Genomic DNA, 21,047 nt, shown 5'->3' on the forward strand with positions numbered 1-21,047 from the left:
ATACATTGAAACAAAGAAAATCAAGTGGAGTAGATTGAGCAGAAAATCTCTACAATTAATGTTCAGTAACATTTTCACCTAAAATGAAAATAAGCTTTAATTTGAGAAAATGTGATTATTCAATTGCAAATTATTGTTGATTCTATTAATCATTCACTATGAAGAGATAGCAGACTCATGTGTGTCTCCAGCGTATTGCCCTGTCACCAGCTGGCTCAAATATTGAATAGTAGACTTGAGATGCGCGGGAACACTAGCGTCAGTGATCAATTTTCATAACGGCAAGGAAAGTTGTGTGAGTGCGCCACACCAGATTTTTATTTTTCTTTCTATTTCAATAAATAGTATATATATAGCTCTACTATAGTAGATGGAACTTACAAATAATATAAGAAATTACTCATACTATACATGATTGATGTAGTGGCCTACTGTATGGCATATATGTTTTATGTTAAAAATAGAAAGAAAAATCTTCGTACCCTTTTTGAAATATTCAATCACAATATGTTTCGGACATTGATGCCCTTTTCAAGTTGATATCACTTGAAAATGGCATCAATGTCGGAAACATGTTGTGATTAAATATTTCAAAAAGGGTACGAAGATTCTCATTTTTTCTTTCTATTTCTATGAAAGTAGCCCTATACAGAAAAGAGATGTTTTATGTTCTAAGTTTTGATTTTATTTTTGACGATACACTACTTGATACAATTAACTTTTTGTACAACAATGTGTAAATAAAGAATTTGATTTGATTGATAGTTCAATTTTGCTATTTATGAATTAAAAATAGTTGAAAGCGAGTCTTATATGGCTCATATACTGCCAGCTGAAGTTGAATCGAATGACTCACCCGTGTATAGGCCGCCAAGTGGTGTCCGTACCCCGCTTGAGTTGTTGACGGCACTACGTGACAGTGAGCCTGAACCCGGGAAGCTCTGAATCATCGAGTTGCCAATGTTGCAAAGCCCTATCGCTATCAGCTCCTGTGTTGCATCTACTGTCTTCCCATTAGCTGTTGCAAAAATTTTAGAGAGATTAGAAAATTGAAAAAGAACATGATACGTGATAAAACATTTTTAATTCCGTTTGCTGTTGAAAAGATAAGGCTAGGTGCACACCAGTTAGTCAAGACAAGACAAGACATGATCAGACACGTTCAGTCACGTAGTTGCTTAAGACGCAACTCACACTGATTAGTCATTGCAATTAGGCATGTCTTCATAAGCAACTATGTGAAGTATTGTGACTGAACGTGTCTGATCATGTCTTGTCTTGTCTTGACTAGCTGGTGTGCGCCTAGCCTTAGGCTGGGCACACACCAGTTAGTCAAGACAAGACTTGATCAGACACGTTTAGTCACAATACTTCACATAGTTGCTTATGAAGACATGCCTAATTGCAATGACTAATCAGTGTGTGTTGCATCATAAGCAGCAATGTAAAGTATTGGGACTAAACGTGTCTGATCATGTCTTTTCTTGTCTTGACTAACTGGTGTGCGCCTAGCCTTAGAGAGACAGGAAAAAAGTATTTTCTTTTTCTTTTAATGAACACACCATGCTGAGTTGCATTTTTGTACTGTCTTGCCGTTTGCTGTTTTGAAAAATAAGCGAGTTAAAAAAAATATGTGATAAAATTTTTTTTTTTTTTGCTGTTGAAAAAATAAGAGATATTCAATCCCTTTTTGTGTAGTTGAGAAGTTGATATTGTGGTAATTATTCATATTGAATAGAAGACTAAGATTTATCAAAAACCACAAATCTGTGGCTTAAAATCTTTTTATTTAATTTAATATATATATATATATATATCTATATATATATATATGATATATATAGTATATATATATAATATATATATTTGTGATAAAATATTTTTGAAAGATGAACACACCATGTTGAGTTACATCTCTATTGTTTTGCTGTTCGCTGTTGAGGAACATTAGTCTAACAGCATTGGAAACAGCAACTTCTATATCATGAATGTTCTTCTTAAATGTATAGAGTACAAATTTCTCCCTAAACTGAGGAAGAGGAAGAAGAACTGGAAAAAGATTGCGGAAAAAGAAAGAAGATAAATTTTATATTATTTGAAATAAATTTATCTATCATTATTATATGTATTAGTATTAGGTCGAGACCTTATTGGGCATTTTTAGGCGTTTTAAGACGGCGTTTTCAGAGTCGTCAAGGCGGCAGGATGATCTCCGATTGGCTGATTGAGTTGGCACCAGAAAAACCGGTTAATATCTCGTCCTTATTGCTTATAATTAGAATATTTTTGATATCAAACTTACCGAAAGCTTTGCAAATAGCGATATTCTCCAGAAGAGCAATGAGTGGCAAAACAAATATTCCCTGACCCATGACTCCGCACATGTCGAAGAAATTGTATGTAACATTGTTCTGTACTGTACTGAAGGGTGGTAGCTTGAATTCTGGCAAGCCTGGAGGAATGTATCCTGAAACATATTTAACAAATTCATTAAAATGGAGAGGAATTGATTAAAAGTGTTCATTGTAATTAATGTTTTTAAAATAGTTTCAAAATTGAATAAATCAATAATTTATGAGCTACCCCAGTAATGACATGAAAAAATTGTAGACTACTGTACCGTATGAAAAGTTTATGATATTTTTTGTATTTCAAAGTGAATTTTTTCTTTGAATGGGAATCAAATGGAGAATATTATTGTAGTTACAGTAACTTGTAAGTTACATTTATTAGTAGAGTAATAATAAAACACTAGAATATTTTCTGAAAATATCACGAATTTATTAAAAAGTTACAAACAGCATTGAAGTTTCAGCATTTAATTTGGATTTTCATTTAATAATAATAATTCATTAGCATTTGAATAATTACAATATCTCAGTAACTTCCATCTTTGGACTGGCTGGCCGCTATGGCTTCTATTCGTAAAAAATGAGCGCTGCTATCCAGAGATTGTCAGTTTGGTGTACAGGAGGCCATTGGGGAAGGGCCTAACCTAACGGCCTTACCCTAAGGGTAAGCTTCCTGACCGGCAATTATGAGATACTGGGTTCGATTCCCGGGCTGACAAATAATTTTTGAATAGTAGCGCTCATCGAATTTCCATCTAGCTGTTTACCCTGTTGTCAATATTTGCAGTAGCAGAAGTCCTCGGGGTGAACATACAGCATTTAATTGGGATTTTTGTTTAATAATAATAGTTATAAACATGTTTCAGCACCTATGATGTTGGTGTTGCACACTTCATGCAGTGTTAGAAACATGTTTGTAACTTTTTAATAAAATCGTGATATTTTAAGAAAATATTCTAGTGTTCTATTATGAATAATATAACTATATCTCACCAAAAACAATATCTGAATTAGAGTAATAGTTATTGTAAATACGGTATGTTAATATTGTCAAATGTGCTACGCTGTCTTTCACAAGACAAATAGATCCGCAAATCCCATCTATGGAATCAATAACCAAATAATAAAGAGAGTGGATCATTTTAGAGACCTTGGTGTAATTTTTGATCCTGAGCTCAATTTCAATAATCATGTGAGAAGTTTATGTTCCAGAGCATGTCAACAGATTGGATTCATTCGGAGAACCTGCTCTCAATTTGATAATCACAATATTCTTATCCTATTATATAAGACACTTATCAGACGTTTATTAAACTACTGCTCTGAAGTATGGCATCCATATCTCACCTCTCATAAGCTGGAATTAGAAAGAATTCAAAGTAAATTTCTAAGGTTTGTATATTTCAAGCGTTTCAAAATGCTCTGTCCTTTCAATTTTCCCACAGCTAACCTCTAAGAGCCATATTTGATATTCAATCCCTGGAAGCATCTAGGAGCTGTAAATTGCTTTTGTTCCTATATAATATATTGAACAACCGTGTTCAATCAACCTACCTCCTTTCATTGCTGAATATATATGTGTCTTCAGTTTCACGGCGTTCCGGCTTCAGATTTCTTCCTCCCCAATGCAACTCCAATAGTCAACCGCATGATGAATCTTTATAATTACCATAGTTTTCACCTAGACCTTTTTCATATGAATCCCAGTCAGTTCAAGAAGGCATGTAAGCAGCTTCACCCAATGTGACACCTATTTTTCCCACGCTAGACCTCATCAACTTACATAGAGTACCATATTTAGTAGATGTCTTTCTTTCATTCTTAGCTCTGTTATCATTCACCTCATTCTTATTCTTAATTTATTCTCAGCATAATTCACATCATTCTTGGAATGTTATTTGTAATTTGTTGATTCCTCTCATATTATTTTCTCATATTGTCAATGGTTTCTTGTATATAGTATAGTCTCTAGTATTCAGTACGGTATATTATTTAGTTTTCAGTATATTTTGTTTCTCATAACATTTCTTCACTAATATAAAATAGTTTTTTCCCTTGTTTCTTCCCCTCGATTTTCAATTTCTTTGTAAAGTGATTATTGTATTTTTTTTTTTTTTTTTTTTTTGATTGGGGAGCAATTTTTGGGGGTTTCCCGTATGCTCCCATATTGTTGTAAATAAATAAATAAATGTTGGTATTAATAGCAATTACTTTGAAACATTCCTTCTACAAAAAATGGGCAATTCATATCAATCACACGGAATGTACACAGACAATCAATTGTACACGGAATTTTTCCACAAATATCAGTCGTCTGCGTGTGGAAGAGAGTTTCTTAATTCCATAGACAATATGGACAAATTAATGCAAACACTATGACCTGATTGACAATATGGACAATGCAATCACTATCATTCCTATAAATTCCACTAAGCTAAAAAATTAACATCATTATTGAGAAATAAAATAATTGATATTGAAGGTGGAATAGAAATTATATTGTCAGTTCCACATAATTTATTTGAGCCAAACTTAAGTTTCAATGCACTAAAGCATCATCTTTAGTGGTCTTTCTGACTGACGATGATGCCTTAGTGTATTGAAACTTATAAGTTTGACTCAAATAAATTATGTGGAACTGACAATATCGTTTTTATTTCATCATGGAAAAATTTCTACAATATCTCTGTTCATAGTGTAAATTTAATTCGTATATTTCGAAAGAAGAAAAATTTGAAACCCACCTATAACTTTAAAGGGTATCTCGCCATATTGGACCTGGACATAATAAGCATAGATTCCACTGATGATGACTATGATCGAGTTTCTAGATGTACCGATCAGCCAAATAGTTTTATTGACTAGCTTTTGCGTCGGTGTACATAGCACTTCTTCCTCGGGTCCGATTTTCACTTCTCCCAGCATCTGAGAAAAATTAAAGATAGCCAAGATAAATTTTATGTGAGAAATTGGGGGCGGAGGCAAGGGATCGAGATGGATGGAGAGGCAGGATTGAGGAGGCCAGGGTTCGATTTGAGCTGTAGGTTGAAATTGGAGGGCGGAGGCAAGGGATCGAGATGGATGGAGAGGCAGGATTGAGGAGGCCAGGGCTCGATTTAGACTGGATGTTGGGCCATCGAAGAAGAAGAAGAAGACAAGAGAAATTTCACTTAGCTTCTATTCAAATTGAAAATAAAAATCATGGGAAACCTTTTTATATGGTAGTAGAGATCAGCCATATTGTGGATTCATATTTACCATGAATGAAAATACCATAAAATTTCGAGTATTGTTGTTTTTTGCTGACATTGGTAGGCTATTGTGTGTCTTTGGTCTGAATGGCCTCAGTGGAATGATAGGAGTACATTATTTTTATTAAACATGTAAAATTTATATGAATATTAAGAATATTGAACAAAATATGTTGATGAGTAAGGAGAGCAAGTTAACTTTCTCCATAGAATACTCGATTTTTATTTATCCTAGTTTCAAAAATATTTAATTATCGAAACATCATGCTCACCCTCATAGACAGTAGTATGACGATACAAGTTACACCCAGTGTGAGGTCAGAGTAGTTGATGTTCTGTATGTCTTGCGCCAGGTTGTACCACATGTTGACAAACGTGGCCCCACCTCCGTTGATACCCAGGATATCCTTCACTTGAGACGAGATGATCAGCAAAGCAACAGCCGAAGTGAAACCTGACGATACTGGACCTGAGACGAAGTCTATCATTATTCCTGAAAAAGAGATACGAAATTTAAATATTTTGGTTTATGGATATCAATCATATTCCTGCAACAGAGACATAAAATTTGAATATTTTGGTTTTTGCATATCAATCATTATTCCTGAAAAGAGACACGACATTTAAATATTTTGGTTTCTAGAAGAACGTCTTTTTTCTGAATAAGAGAAAAAACATTTAAATATTTTGGTTTTTGGAAATCTATCATTATTCCTAAAAAAGAGAAACAAAATTTGAATATTTTGGTTTCTGGATATCAAACATTATTTCTGAAAAAGAGACATGAAATTTGAATATTTTGGTTGTTGAAAGAATGTGATTATTCCTCGTGAAGAGAGACATAACATTCAAATATTCTTGTTTTTGAAATCTAATCTGATATTTCATCAAAAACATTAAGGACCGGTTTCCGAGCTCGGGATTTGGCTAAGTCCTAGACTTTAAACAGCTGGAGTCAGAAAATTGGCTTTCCAAAACGGGGCGTAGTCGCAGCTTTTATAACAGTAGTCATAGTTTTTATTTTCTCATTTCTATAATTGGAAACGTTTTTCCTTGGCAAAATTCAACATTTCTAAATAATTCAAAATAGCTGAAGCTTTACACGATTCTCTCTTTTTTTTATTCTCTCTTTTGTTTAATTTTCCAGTTTTTTGAAATTCGATTCAAACGTGACTATGACAATATCGACTGCGACTACGCCCCGTTTTGGAAAAGCCAATTTTCTGACTCCAGCTGTTTAAAGTCTAGGACTTAGCCAAATCCCGAGCTCGGAAACCGGCCCTAAGTGACTCCCCCCATATTCAACCAGAATGATATATTTTTGTTTGCTCACCCAATTTTACGATCAATCCTTAATAAAATTAGTGCACCAGACATAGCCTTCCTACCAATAAACAATATAAAATTTCGACTTCCATACCCATCAGAATAAATTGAATTTCAATAGTTTCAATTTTATTATTATTTGTACCAAATTTTCTATTTAAGGTTGTTAAATCGTCAGTTCAGATAGCTCACAAGAAGATGAAGTATTCTGAGTCGGGTACTTGTGCTGTGTGAATCATCATTCATACAGTTTGTATTTTATACATTACAGGATTTAACATATTTTTTTTTATTTATAGGTTAAGCTTGAATCAATATAAATTATTCGACTGATTATTTTTGCACTTGTATTACCTGTATAGATTGTGTACTCTTTCCCCGCGCACGAATCAACAGTCCATGCGGGGAAATAATTATTCCATAATTATTATTCTGTTCTATATTGTACATTGTTTTTGTATTGGAATAAATTGAATTGAATTGAATTGAAATAAATCCTGAATTTCCATTATTCCTAAATAATAGAGACACGACATACATTTATGTATTTTTGTTTTTAGATACATATTATTATTATTGAGACACAACATTTGAATATTTTGGTTATTGGAAATGAGCTTGATTTTCATCAGAGTCATCATAAAATATATTCTTATTTCTTGGATTGTGATTGAAAAACGTAACCAAACACAAATCTTAACTTCTATTTAATTCACTTTTCACTTCTCTCTCATAATAATTTTTACTTTTCTCTTTCAAGATTGATAATCTCATTGTGCGTCAATTATTGTGGATCAATTAGAAAATTAAACAAAGAAAACTTGAGAAAGACGGATCAGTTAAAAATAAGTGAAAATGCTGTGATTATTTTTGTATTTGTTACAAATTTGTAAAAAAAAAATTCAACATTTAATGTTACCTTTAGAAAATTCCAATTGAGAAAGACGGATTAGTTGGAAATAAGTGAAAATGCTGTAATTATATTTGTATTTGTTAGAAAATTTGTAGAAAATTTTTTACCATTCAATGTCACCTTTAGAAAATTCCAATTTATAAAGCTCAAGTTCCTGAAAGCTAAGCCACTTTATTCACTTAAAGAATAGCATGATCTGAGTATGGAGGGCTTTTCTTCTTGACTTATTTCACTGTTTAAATGTATTTTTAGTCTATATCTGTTATTATTCATGTATAGAACTCATATATTTTGTGGAAGCTTATTGTTATTTGTGTTCAGACTTCATATATTTTTTTGTGTATTGCTTCATTCTGTATCTGTCTGTGTGACTTTTGTATTTGTATTTCAAACATTGTGCTTTTTTTGGTAGTGCAGGAGTGAATTTAAATTTGCAGTACCTATACCTACAGTTCCGTATGATGTATTAAGTTATACAATTCATGTTTCATTCATGATGTTTGTAACTAATTTTCTTTCGCAAACAAATTACAGCTTATATTCTACTCACCTAGTCCAACTATACCCATTATAAGCTGTATGACCCCGCTTAGGAAGCATAACAGTATAGCATGGTCAGGTCCCATTCCTTTGATAGTCTGGTAAGTTAGCAGTGAGCAAATAGCCGTGGGACCCATGGGCACATCTTTGCAGCTTCCCAGGAATATGTACATCAGGCAGCCAACAAAGGATCCGTAGAGACCATACTGCAAAAATATTATACAATATAGTATATTTTTTATTAAGAAAAATCTTGAAATAATGAGAAAACCCATTTTCCAAATATATTATCCAATTGTCTTAATTTCCGTTAGGGCTACTCTCTAATATAAATATAAAGTACCCTTTTTGAAATAAAATTGCTTAGACTACTCACAACATATAGCCGAAACATGTTGTGAGTGAGCAATTAATGGTAAGCTACTTGGATTTCTATTTTTATATGTACATTCTCCAATTATGAAAATCGAAAACTGATACATGATAATATAATATTCGTGTCTTTATAATATCTTTTGCAAACTACTTGATAAGCTTCTTGTTACTGTTAACATGAATATCCTATACATCTATTCTTATATTTGTGTAAAAAAATTATATTCAGATAATAAATCATGTGTATGACGTGATAGTTATAGAAGGGAGGAATGATTTTCGAACTAGATAGAACATTATAAATTAATGCATTAAGAAATAATAGAAAACGTTTACTGAGGAAATCAATAATTATATATGGATGATATGAGCAAAATCTCATCATCAAGCTAAAGTAATCTATATTTTCAATGAAACACTGGAATGTACTCTAGAAATATGACGAATTAATTGAAAATTACAAACTGTTTCAAGCCGTATAGTGTCATATTCAGTGTGAAAATAATATGGTATATTCATTAAGAACTCACCATCAACAAGGTTTTTCCAGTAAAAAACGTATATTTCCATATTCTTACCAACTACTCTACTACCATGAATAACTGATTCTTCTAGTCATAGAAATATTCTTTTAAATCATTACCTGTGCAGGTAGATCAGCTATATTTGAATAAGCCAGTGACTGAGGTATAACTAGTAGTCCCACAGTAACTCCGGCCACGAGGTCTCCTACGGCATCATCGGTGCTGTATTTTGGCAGCCATTGCAGAATTGGCAGCCGCCTGTAGAGATTCTTCTTGGTGCATCCTTTCCTCAGCTTCGTTTGCATCCAGGGCACAAAAGAGTCCACCTTTTCCTTTACGCTCACTTTTCTCTGACGTCCTGTGTGGTCTTCCACCACTGGAAAAAGACAAAATTTATAAATAAATCTTAACATATTTTTTTGCAAAATGTTACGGTCCTCCACAACTGGAAAAAGAGAAAATTTATAAATAAATCTTAATTTATTCTTCGCAACGGTCTACCACCTCTTGAAAGAGAGAAATAATGTGTGGATGAAGTCTTGTTTTGTTTAGGACTGTAAACCTTTGAAAAAGCGTAAATTATATTTTGAAAAGTGGGAAGTGACATAACCAACATTTTGATTTGGACTGTGTAGTATAAATTGGAAATGGGACAGTTTTGGGCATGAGCCTGTTGTGCCTTCCCTCATGTTAAGTATTTGTACACAATGTTATAAATAAATAAATAAAATTCGAGGCATAATAAAGTACATAACAAGTGAAATTGTGTGTAAATCAACTCCATGAACTCTACATAATCTCTGGACTGTTTTATTTCAAATTAAGGTTAAGAGCAGGTTTGGGCGAATGTCTGTTATTTTCACCTAGATTATATCTATATTGTCTATGGATAAATTAATAAATAAATAACGCTCATCTCTCCTCTTATCCATTCATGAAATCATCGTAGCCTAAATGAAAACTTTTTGTATCATCATTCATACCCTCATCATCACCTAGGCACTTAAATACTTCCAGAAAGTTATATTTGTAAATAGATTAACCTACTGATTAATCTAATAATTAAACCTACTCTAGAACATGGTAGGCCGTAGTGGAGTAGGTCAATTTCCACACAGAAAACACTAAGCATGTAGAGGACACATAAGAAATGTTTATTTTAAGTAATTGTAATTTATCTAATATTTTCTGTGATTGATGTAGTAGTTTTAGTTTTTTGGGAAATAACTTTTTTTTCATTATTTGGATAAATGCTTGATCAATTTCTTGAAACAGGAAATAACATTTATTTATTCATTTTTTATTTCATCTAGATAAATGCTTGATCAATCTCTTGAAACATACGGTACTATTATTCATCAAGACTTTAGAGAAGTACAGTTTCAGGCTATAGTGAGGTCTACGTTATAATATGGCAGTATTTAATGTAGCTATCCTTAATGATCCTCATAATTTTGGTGTTGCTATCCCTTTCTGTCATTCGACAAAGCAGATAGTGCTCTCCTTTACAACCTCCGCACTGTTTGATCGTTTTTCATCAATGCAGACAAATAATTAATTAACGAAATATTCAACCTTAATTCATCATTAAAAAATATATTTTCTTGAAGAATATAATAGATTATTTATGAGAAGAATTTACAGGTAATATATTTCACGAATTATATCGTTATTGACTATCTTCTGTAGAAAAGTTTTAAAAAAGTGCTAAGGTATTATTGTTCAACTAACAAATCAAAATCAGTGACCCTAATAAAATACGTTATTAGTGAATAACTATTATATTATATGCTTCAGAAGATTTGTATATTCTGTCAAACTAATGTTTTATCATTGTTAGTTATTTCTTAAATAATTGTCTATTTTTTTTAAGTAGGCTTATTGCAAATTTATTTATTTATTCGAATATTACAACAGTGCGATAGTATCCCTCTAGCTGTAAGCTATTTAAGGGATTTATAAAAATAATCCATTACATACAATAAAACAATCAATAACAATAGTTCTCTTTTCTTGATCGACCTGATTACATTTCTTCATTTTTTTGTAACTGATTGTTCTGTTTTGTCCATTGCACCATAACTTAACTTAAATATAAAATAGAAAAATACTTTGCTCGGTAAGCGACAATTAACAAGATATCACTTTGGGATATTACCCAATGTTATTAATTTTGTGTAATATTTATCAAATCATAATACATCTTCATTGTAAAATTAAAATCATTTTAAACTCAACAATACATAATATTCCTTCCTGAAACTAATCAAAATGATTTATCCTTATGAAGTGCACTTCAAGTTTTTTTTTAATCTCATTTTACTCCGTAACATTGTCAACTCTAATGGCAATGAATTTAAAATAAATCATTTTTCCATTTGTTATACTAGTCCAGGTGCAATATAACTTCAATGTTTTATAAAGTTTTTCATCGGAGGCTGACCTTATAATTTATAAAATTAGCATCATAGTTGTCAAGTGAATTCTTGTAGACATGATGTTCATTTTTATGTAAATTTATAAACACATCAAATTGCACATTTACATGTTTTATTCAATTTTGTCAAGCAGCAAGTTTTCAATTTGTTTCATTGAACGATTTTTCTATCTTATTCGATTCTATAAGAAACATTTCGAGTACAGTACTGCTCTCAACAATATTAGAACTGAGAGATTTTCAATGAAATTGATTGGATGGGATAATATAACTTACTTAATTAGAAGATAATTGATAATATATAATTATAACGATATAACACATCACCAAACTTACTTTTCGATGTATATTCCTCAAATGTTGATTTCCAAAAATCACTTTGTTAGCTTAGAAAAGTTTTATCCAATTAATGTAGGTCAAAATGTTATTAAAATTTGTCACTGGTAATATATAACGTTTCAAATGAAAACAGCATGCAAATTTCTTCAGATTAATAGTATTACATGATTATAAAGTACCAATGATTATAAAATTGTTTATAAATTTTGAAACACATTAAAATTCTATCTAAATGGCAGAAAGTTTTGTTTGGTCATGATCGCTGTAAGCTATCCTTTGGTCAACTAAACGTTTGTTTTCTCTGTCCGTTGAAACTAGCGATAATTTAGAATGAAGAACCTTATCTTTATGTATTAAACAAGCACGGATAGGTTTTGGTGATAGGTACTAAGATAGGAGCGATAATGTAGTCGCTGAGACATAGGCTACTTTGTTACTTCTGTACTTTTAATCTTTTGAAATGATATTCAACTATCGGTATTATCAAAGTTTAAATTTTCATCTATATTACAGCTGCTGGAATATTATTACTGTATTAGGCTAGCTACACACACATCGATTGTTGTTCGTACGTTATTTTTCCGTCCTTATTTTATTGGATTAAACAGATGAATTCAAACAGATGATGTTTGTCAAGCTCCGTTTAATCTGATAGAATTCATAAGGATGACAAAATATCGTACGAACAAAATCGATGTTTGTATACAGGGCTTTACTGTATGATTTTTCAAATTTCCTTATGCTATTCAGTTCTTCAGTCAATATTTTTGTATTAACAGAAGTCCTTCTTAGTGTTCTAATATCGGGGCACCGCGAGCTTCGCTCGTTATTTTTATTTATTGATAAACAGAACACAATTCTCTAAAATGATCGTGTTTATATTTCACATCTGGCTATAGGCCTACGTCATCTTATGAATTTCGGAAATGATATATTTCGATTTTTCACATACTCACTTTTTTACTATCCACAGCTGTTTCAGCCAAGGATGAAATGTTGCCCCTTTGGGCAACTTTTGATGTTGCCCCTTTAATAATGTTGTCCGCCCCTTTTAATGTTTTTCAGCGAGTTTTCTCAAGGATGAGACCTAGTGCAATCGAATCTTCATATCATAAACCTACTATGTTCCAAATTCCGTGAAAATCGTTAGACCCGTTTTCGAGATCAGTTAAACATGAATAACCAGATATAAAAATATCCAGATATATAAAAATAAAAAGATATATAAATACAGATATTGCTCGCTTAATATAATAGGATTCATAGCCTACCGTATAGCTTACATTGGAAATTTAAAATAATTATTATATGGCAAGTAATAGTTTGATAGTATCCCAAATAAATGTAATAGGAAATAGATTCATTCATTCTTTATTAAAAAAATATATATAAATTATGTACCGGTATCATATATTTTTTATAATATAAATATTGTATTTATATATCATACAATGATACATCATCAAAATGATAGGGAGAGGAAAAATTAGGTGACCTTGTGCTATTCCTCTCTCAAATTTAGATAGGGTTATACATAGAACTGTTAAGATTATATTAGAACCATTGGACATTCTGTAAGGTTTGAAAATTGTAACCTTATTGATTCATCTTGAAAATGATTATAAGAAAGTATCTTGGACTGCAGGTATAGAGTTCCCCATCAGAATGTATAAGTACCCTACTACTTAGTATTTTAAGAACACTAGTATCTAATTGACCGAGCGAAGTGAGGTCTAAGATTCAAGTCGACGGTTTGGCATTTCTCTTAATGTTTAAATGTTTGAATGTTTATATGTTGCACACTTACGGCGAAACGCGGTAATAGATTCTCATGAAATTTGACAGGTATGTTCCTTTTTTAATTGCGCGTCGACGTATATACAAGGTTTTTGGAAATTTTGCATTTCAAGGATAATATAAAAGGAATCCTCCTTCATACGCCAATAATAGAGTAAAATTCAGACTATAGAATTATTCATCATAAATCAGCTGACAAGTGATTACACAGATGTGTGTAGAGAAGCCAGTCTATTGCTGTATTTCCATAAGGTCTATAGTTTCAATCAGGTACTTGTGGATGAGAATACTGCGTGAGGTCTACTGTTCACAGAACAACTAGTACAGAATATAATCACATTTTAAAGACATCCATATTCTTCTATTCCATCAGCTTAGATTATCATCATTAGTTCACTTTCCAATTTAAATGGGAAAGGGAAATAAATTTATTTAATACATTATATTTATAAAATAACATCATAGTAACTTACCCTTTTATTGGAAAGTTGTTAACATAAAATGACAGATTAAAAACACAAATTATTTCATATTCAAAACTTTTCAAAAAAGGGTACTATGATGTTATTTTATAAATAAAAATAAGTCGCCCTAAATACAAACATTTTAAGATAATGCATTTTTTTCCACGCCCAGACTGTGTCTTTATGGGGAGTATTCACTATATTTTATTTGTAACTGCAGATATATTTCATTTTGTGAATAGAGAAAATTTATTTTTCATAATTGTTTTTTATTATTATTCAATAATCAGCTGAGCTTTAGTGTTTACAAGTTTGTGTTGCTTAAATGGTTTCAAATTTTCTTAAATAACTCAATATTATTCGTTACAAGTGGTAATTGAGTGGAATATTTCCAATTGATTTATTAATTCAAGCCATATAAATTCAAAATTTATAGTTTTCATTTTTGTTTTGGACTAAAATTTTATCAAAATTGTACACGAGAAATTCTAACCTTATTTCAGACTTTTTCACCTATAAATTTGGAAGAAAAATAGCACAAGGACTATCTTATTATTTTATCTTTCAATGTTATTACATTAGTGTCATTTGCATTGTAAATAAATAAATAAAATAAATAAATAATTTTTTTTTGAAAATAACTATTCATATATTCGATATAGGTACTCTAGTTTGAATTGATCATTGGTGACTTAAAGTCTCAATTAGTTGACCAGTTAATTGATCGGCCAGGTAATCAATTAGGTAATTAGTTTACTGACGAGTGCTTCACCCGTATTTCTGGAAATCTATACTGTCAACATTAAAAAATATATGTATAAAAAATATATACAGTATATAAAAAGAGGCACATTCCACTCATTTATGCCATTCGAATGTGGCATGCAATTCAATACGATATTTAACATGCCACATATATATAAAAGATTTGGACAGTCTATATGTTGACGATATTTCATAATTTATCTGACATAAGTCAGGGCCTACACATGACTCCTTCCAACGTTTCTGCCTCCCAACAATGACACACTAGTTTAAACTGGAGCAAGTTGGCAATTTCAGGATCATACAGACATAATTATTGCGCTCTTGCTAATTTAGAGCAATCTAATTGTTATTTCAACTTGGGTGATGAGTTGACACATTCCAAAAAACAACAGGGTCTTATCAATAAATGATCGATTTCTTCCTAGAAAGGAAGCTTTCATTGGGAATTAAACTCGTATATGAACTTAATTTTGAACAATGGAGTTTTGAAATGGAAAATAAATAAATAAGAATATCGAATTCACAAGAGAACTCATAATCATCTTCGTTTGAGAGGTATCTTGAGCTCATAACTTACTGAAAAATATTCTAGTTTTTAGATTATTTCTTTTCACCTATTATTGCTAAAATAGTTTTTTTTGTCAATTATTAATCTAATCCAATCTAAAATTGTGTTGAGTATCTAAATTGTTTAATCAATTGAGTCCCATAAATTTTCTATTAACTATTATCCTGAATATATAAATTAATTTTAAAATGTGACTTATAAACACTAGATGAACTACTGGCTATATTCATTTTAAAATGAGAACTCAAAAACTGAATTCGTTGTTAAAGATTTAGAATGGAATTCAAAGAGTTCATTCCCAATTACTCATTCAAGCACTAAGTTGAAACTACTTGACATTTCAATTGAATAGGCTACCAAACAATGTTTGAAACAAAGTAGCTTAAGACTCAACTCACACTTACGCGACTCAGGTCGAGAAGAGACTCGACTCTAGTCGAGAGCATGTGTTTCAGTCGATTCTAGTCTCCGCGACTGTCACCATTTGGAAACACATGCTCTCGACTAGAGTTGAGTCTCTTCTCGACCTGAGTCGCGTAAGTGTGAGTTGAGCCTAACTGATAAAATGCATCTGAGCTGCAAGTCGAATGATGAAACTGCTCCTCAATATTACTTGAAATTAATTGGCTACTTAATTCAATTGGCTTCTAATTTCAATTGACTACTTAAAATTGTCTTGAAACGATTCATAATTCATACTAAAATTTGATTCCTCCAGAAAGGAAAAGATGGTTTTTAAACCATTCATAAATAACAAGAAATACAAACGATGATAATATGAATAATGAATTCACAAATGTGTTTTGTTTCTTGGAAGTCTATGCTTGAAATGTATGTACAGTACCGTATTGATAATTTATTCAACTTTACATTATAGTAAAGTATAATTTACTATAAATTTATATTAGTATTGATTGAGAAAATAAGTATTTGTACTTTTTTGTATAAGTACAAATAAGTATAGGGCTGAGAAATACAAATTAGGCTAAATGGAGATAGTGTATTAATAAGTAATAAACATACAATCGATCTATTATCCGATATCCGTACTCGAAGGACAAACTATACTGAAATCATATTTAAAACGGTGAGACAATCTACTGAAAACAGATTTGAAACGGTGGAACAAACTACCGTACTGAATCCTATATTTGTGTTTCAGGAACAATTCAAACCAAATTATTATTGTAATGTTTCCTTTAAATTGCTAATGCAATTTTGTAATTATTGTTCCTTGACAAAAATAAATTATTATTATAATTGCAATTAAGGGGAGATTTAATGATAAACCGTTATTGGAAACTTCGATTTGAAAACTCACATGATTCCATAACTTTTCAATGCTCTTCAAACGGATGATCCAAACTATTAAAAAACGATGTAGAAAAACTTGAAACCATTGATTTTTTTAAACACTCCCAAACGTTTCTTCCCGTTCTTAACAGTTCAAAAACTTTCCACACTCGTTCCAAACTCTCCACAGTATAATATAAAACTATTCTCTAATAATTCCTTATGGAACGCTTCGATTAATTTCACGATTGATCACTGATTGACTAACTTCAACCATCGATTAACTAGCGATTCACCACCAATTATTCACATTAAACCACCGTTTAAGCACTGTCCGGTAGACTTCTCCACTACTTGAAAGTGACTACCCACTAGTGCAAATTCAGTCTTGTAAATTTCGCTGGTAGATGTGGTGTATAATAGGCAGATGGCCAACTGGATCAAAAACTCGCCAAAAAGCAAAAAACTTGTCGCTATCTGATTCTGAGTTATGAATAAAACCGGAGATTGATAACCCTCGGACAGCGGTTGGCCTAGCGCGTTATTGAGGTGTGAATTAGAAGCGAGATTTTCAAGGAAAATTCAAGATGGATTTCATTCTCTGAAACCAATGAACGGAAAAGGTGGAAATTAGAGCAGAAATGAAGAGGAGATGTAATAAAATATGCAGTTTTAATGATGCAATATTGAAACTGAGTTATATTAGAGAAGAGTAGTTATTGTGAGAACTTTTTTATTCCCCGAAGTTTTTCCCCATTTGAATATTAATAGCATAGTGATGATAATCACAATAATTGAATTAGACTAAGTTAGCAATGAGACAAGTTATCTGATTAGATTATATATCTCCCAATAATAGAATGCGATTCTATACTTCATTTAATATTTATAGGCTACAACTATAGTGAGGTCCACGTTATAATGGCAGTATTTGATTAACACTGGTGTTGCTATCCTTGTCTATCATTCGACAAAGCAGATAGCTGTATATACTTTTTCGCCACACTGCACAGAAAGCAGCTGTTTTCCAGTCCCTACGTAGATTTGAAAGACATTGTTTGCAGACGACTCTCGTCTGACTTCAGAACAGGTTTCTTTCCGGCCTAGGCCGGAAAGAGTATCCTTTCCAGCCGCTAACATGGAAATAAGAAAGGTGATCAAAAAACAGCTGATCAAAAAACGTTTCATTATTTGTGTTCATTATTCAATAATTAAAACATATTATATAATAATATTATCCTATATTGTCAATTGAAAGAATAAAAAAGTATAAACTCAACCTCCCACATAATTGAACATCATCTTTTAGGTTATTTAGACAAATCAGATTAAAAAATAAAAATACTTGGACAATTTCCTGATATTCAGATTTGCTAGAGCTATCACCTTCCACTTCTGCTTTCGGAAGTGCTTAGTAAACAACTATTCTCATATATATATTGTTTATTTTTGTGTGTGGCGAAAAATAGCGTTCGCACCACGGGCAAAAATGTTTTTCCGGCTCTCAATCTTTTCTAGTCTTCGGCCCTACGGCCTCGGACTTGAAAACCGATTTCGAGCCGGAAAAATCTCATTTTCTGCTCTAGGTGCGAAATATACTATTCCAGCTCCGTATCGTTTTCAGATTGTTATTGAATAATGTAGAAATATAATTGTTCAATAGAATGTTTAATCTCAGTTATGAAAATTAATTATTTAATCATTGAAAAATATAATTTCTTGACGATTGAAATATAATTATTGATCATTTAAAATAGGAATGAACAGTGTTGATATTACATCGGATCTTACTGGTATCTGCTATAATAGGCAGTGGCAAGTCAGGGAATCGGCAGTGTTGATCTCCTATCTGTTTTCACTGCCATTATAACGTGGACCTTACTACATAAGTAAGTCAAGAGTTTTCAATGAGGAATGCAACCAACTGAAATAGGTAGGCCTACTGTGTGGATTATTTTGTTACTTTTTCAAGTTTATTCAATCAGCTCTTGAGAGATTATTCAAGTACTTCACAACATGAGAATGTGTTGCATATAAGTGACTCACCTTGTTTTCATTCGAAATGAGAATTAATAATTAGATTCATTAAATTTTTAGCTAGTAGGCCTATGCAGTTTGTTGTTCATTTTGTAGATTGATATTTTCTTGACAGATTAGTGAAAAAAAAGCTGTTTCAGGTATTGGAAGATCATTCATGATTCAAGAGAATCATATTCTTTTACATTCACCGAATGAATAATATGTTGTGAAAATCTCAATAGTTTGTCTAATAAGAGTTTGATGAGGTGAAAAATTTATGAAGATAGTGTAAATTTTAATAAGTGTTTTCTATTTACGTGGGTTCTACACCAATAATTGGGAGTCATTTCCAAAGATCTATGATTTTTGCAGAAACAGAATTTGGTACCGTAGTTTACTCTTTTGTTGTGTTGTCTATTAATATTCATCACGAAAGTCTAATGCCAGATAAATTTATAACGTAAAAGAGGATTCAATTATCATTACAATCATCCTTATTTTAGACTTCAAATACTGTTCATTAACCTTATTCCTGTTTACTGTATATTGTATAAGTTCCATCTATGGGTTACACCTTCATGAATTCTCGAGATGACGATCACACAAACTGAGATGAATTTCTACTTATTCATTTTTAATGAGATGAGAGATAAAATATATCAAAAATATATCATCTCTGTTCTCTCTGATAAAATGATCGACCCCCTGTGAATTGCATTTTCAAAACTTGTAGCTGAACAAAGGTCAAGAGATCAAACGTTATTACTTCCACGACAAACTTGAAACCGTACATTTTGTACACGTCTATCCATTTTGAAATTACATCAAGGAAATTAACAGAGAAAGAGAAACAAATTGGAATAGAAATGAAGAAGATAAAGCAGACAATAGAGACAAGCGTTAAATACTCGTGTTGTTATTATAATATAACTTCTCTCGTCGGTATTCGGCCAATAAAATTTGGCAACGTTCTGTGATCATTTCAGACTGGACGCGAAGTCAAGAGGAGAGTTTGTTCACTTTCACCACTTCAAAAGATGTAAAGAGCGGCTAAATCGGTGACATTCAGCACGCTTGAAGAAGAAGGAGAAGAAGAAAATTAACAGTAGAAGCGAGGAAGAAGAAGAACAAGAAGGAGATGATGATGATGATGATGATGATGAAGACAGGAGAAGGAAAAGAAGAAGAAACAACGATGCAAATAGGATATTCCAGAAGGTAGGATCACCAGGATGAAATGACTAGGAAGAAAAGGGAAAAAATAGAAGGAGAAGAAGAAGAAAAAGAGTGGGAGGAGGTTGAGAAAGAAATTATAAATGATAAAAAATATAACAGTAGAAGAAGGAGATGCTGATAATGAGAAGAGTGACGAGAAAGAGAGATATATGTGACTGTCAATGATATAAATGAATGAATGAATAAATAAAGAGAATCAGAAGAAACTTGACAATGATAAAGTATGAGAATAAGAAGAAAGAATATTAAAATGAATGGAAAAGATGAACGATCATGTAGATTAAAAAGAGAATTGACTGGGATAGAAATTATTAATATACGTTGAAAATAACTGATAAAAGAGCAGATGAGAAGAAAAATCTTAGAAGGGGAACCTATATAGAAACAATGAAAGTACAGAGTGTTTCAGAGAAACGGGAAATTTTGAAAGTTAAATAATTCCAAGAAAAGCAAACCTTTAAATAAAGTTTTTCATATAATTCAATAGTGAAAATGATGCCATTTTAGAATACATAATACCGTAAAATCTATCTTTTGAAGATGACATCTTGCAGGTGTGTTCCTTTTCTACGCAAACATTCCTGTAGTCTCTTCATCACATTGTCCATGGTTTGACGTATCATTACAACTGGAATTTGAAATCGCTTCTCGAATCATGGCTTTCAATTCTTCAGTTGTTGCAGAATTGAAAGCCAAGATTCCAGAAGCGATTTCAAATTCCAGTTGTAATGTTACGTCAAACCATGGACAATGTGATGAAGAGACTACAGGAATGTTTGCGTAGAAAAGGAACACACCTGCAAGATGTCATCTTCAAAAAATAGATGTTACGGTATTATTCAATCT

At 31.7% G+C, this 21,047-nt stretch overlaps 1 protein-coding gene across 4 annotated transcripts in view; it reads right to left on the reverse strand.

Annotated features, from left to right (window-relative positions):
• Positions 1 to 21,047, reverse strand: part of LOC111044174 (sodium-independent sulfate anion transporter) — a 53,291-nt gene that overhangs the window by 12,564 nt on the left and 19,680 nt on the right. For 2 of the 4 annotated variants that reach the window (XM_039435013.1, XM_039435014.1), the window contains exons 3-8: positions 9,400 to 9,656; positions 8,392 to 8,587; positions 5,875 to 6,095; positions 5,096 to 5,276; positions 2,303 to 2,467; positions 857 to 1,018 (exon numbers count right to left, since the gene is read on the reverse strand). In XM_039435013.1, coding sequence (XP_039290947.1) covers positions 857 to 1,018; positions 2,303 to 2,467; positions 5,096 to 5,276; positions 5,875 to 6,095; positions 8,392 to 8,587; positions 9,400 to 9,656 — 1,182 coding nt within the window. Of the gene's footprint in view, positions 1 to 856; positions 1,019 to 2,302; positions 2,468 to 5,095; positions 5,277 to 5,874; positions 6,096 to 8,391; positions 8,588 to 9,399; positions 9,657 to 12,053; positions 12,351 to 16,974; positions 17,323 to 21,047 lie in introns of those variants that run through there. The other 2 variants (XM_039435016.1, XM_039435015.1) reach the window with 2 other exon arrangements.

This window comes from Nilaparvata lugens, chromosome 8 (assembly GCF_014356525.2).
Source record: "Nilaparvata lugens isolate BPH chromosome 8, ASM1435652v1, whole genome shotgun sequence".
Lineage (NCBI taxonomy): Eukaryota > Metazoa > Arthropoda > Insecta > Hemiptera > Delphacidae > Nilaparvata > Nilaparvata lugens.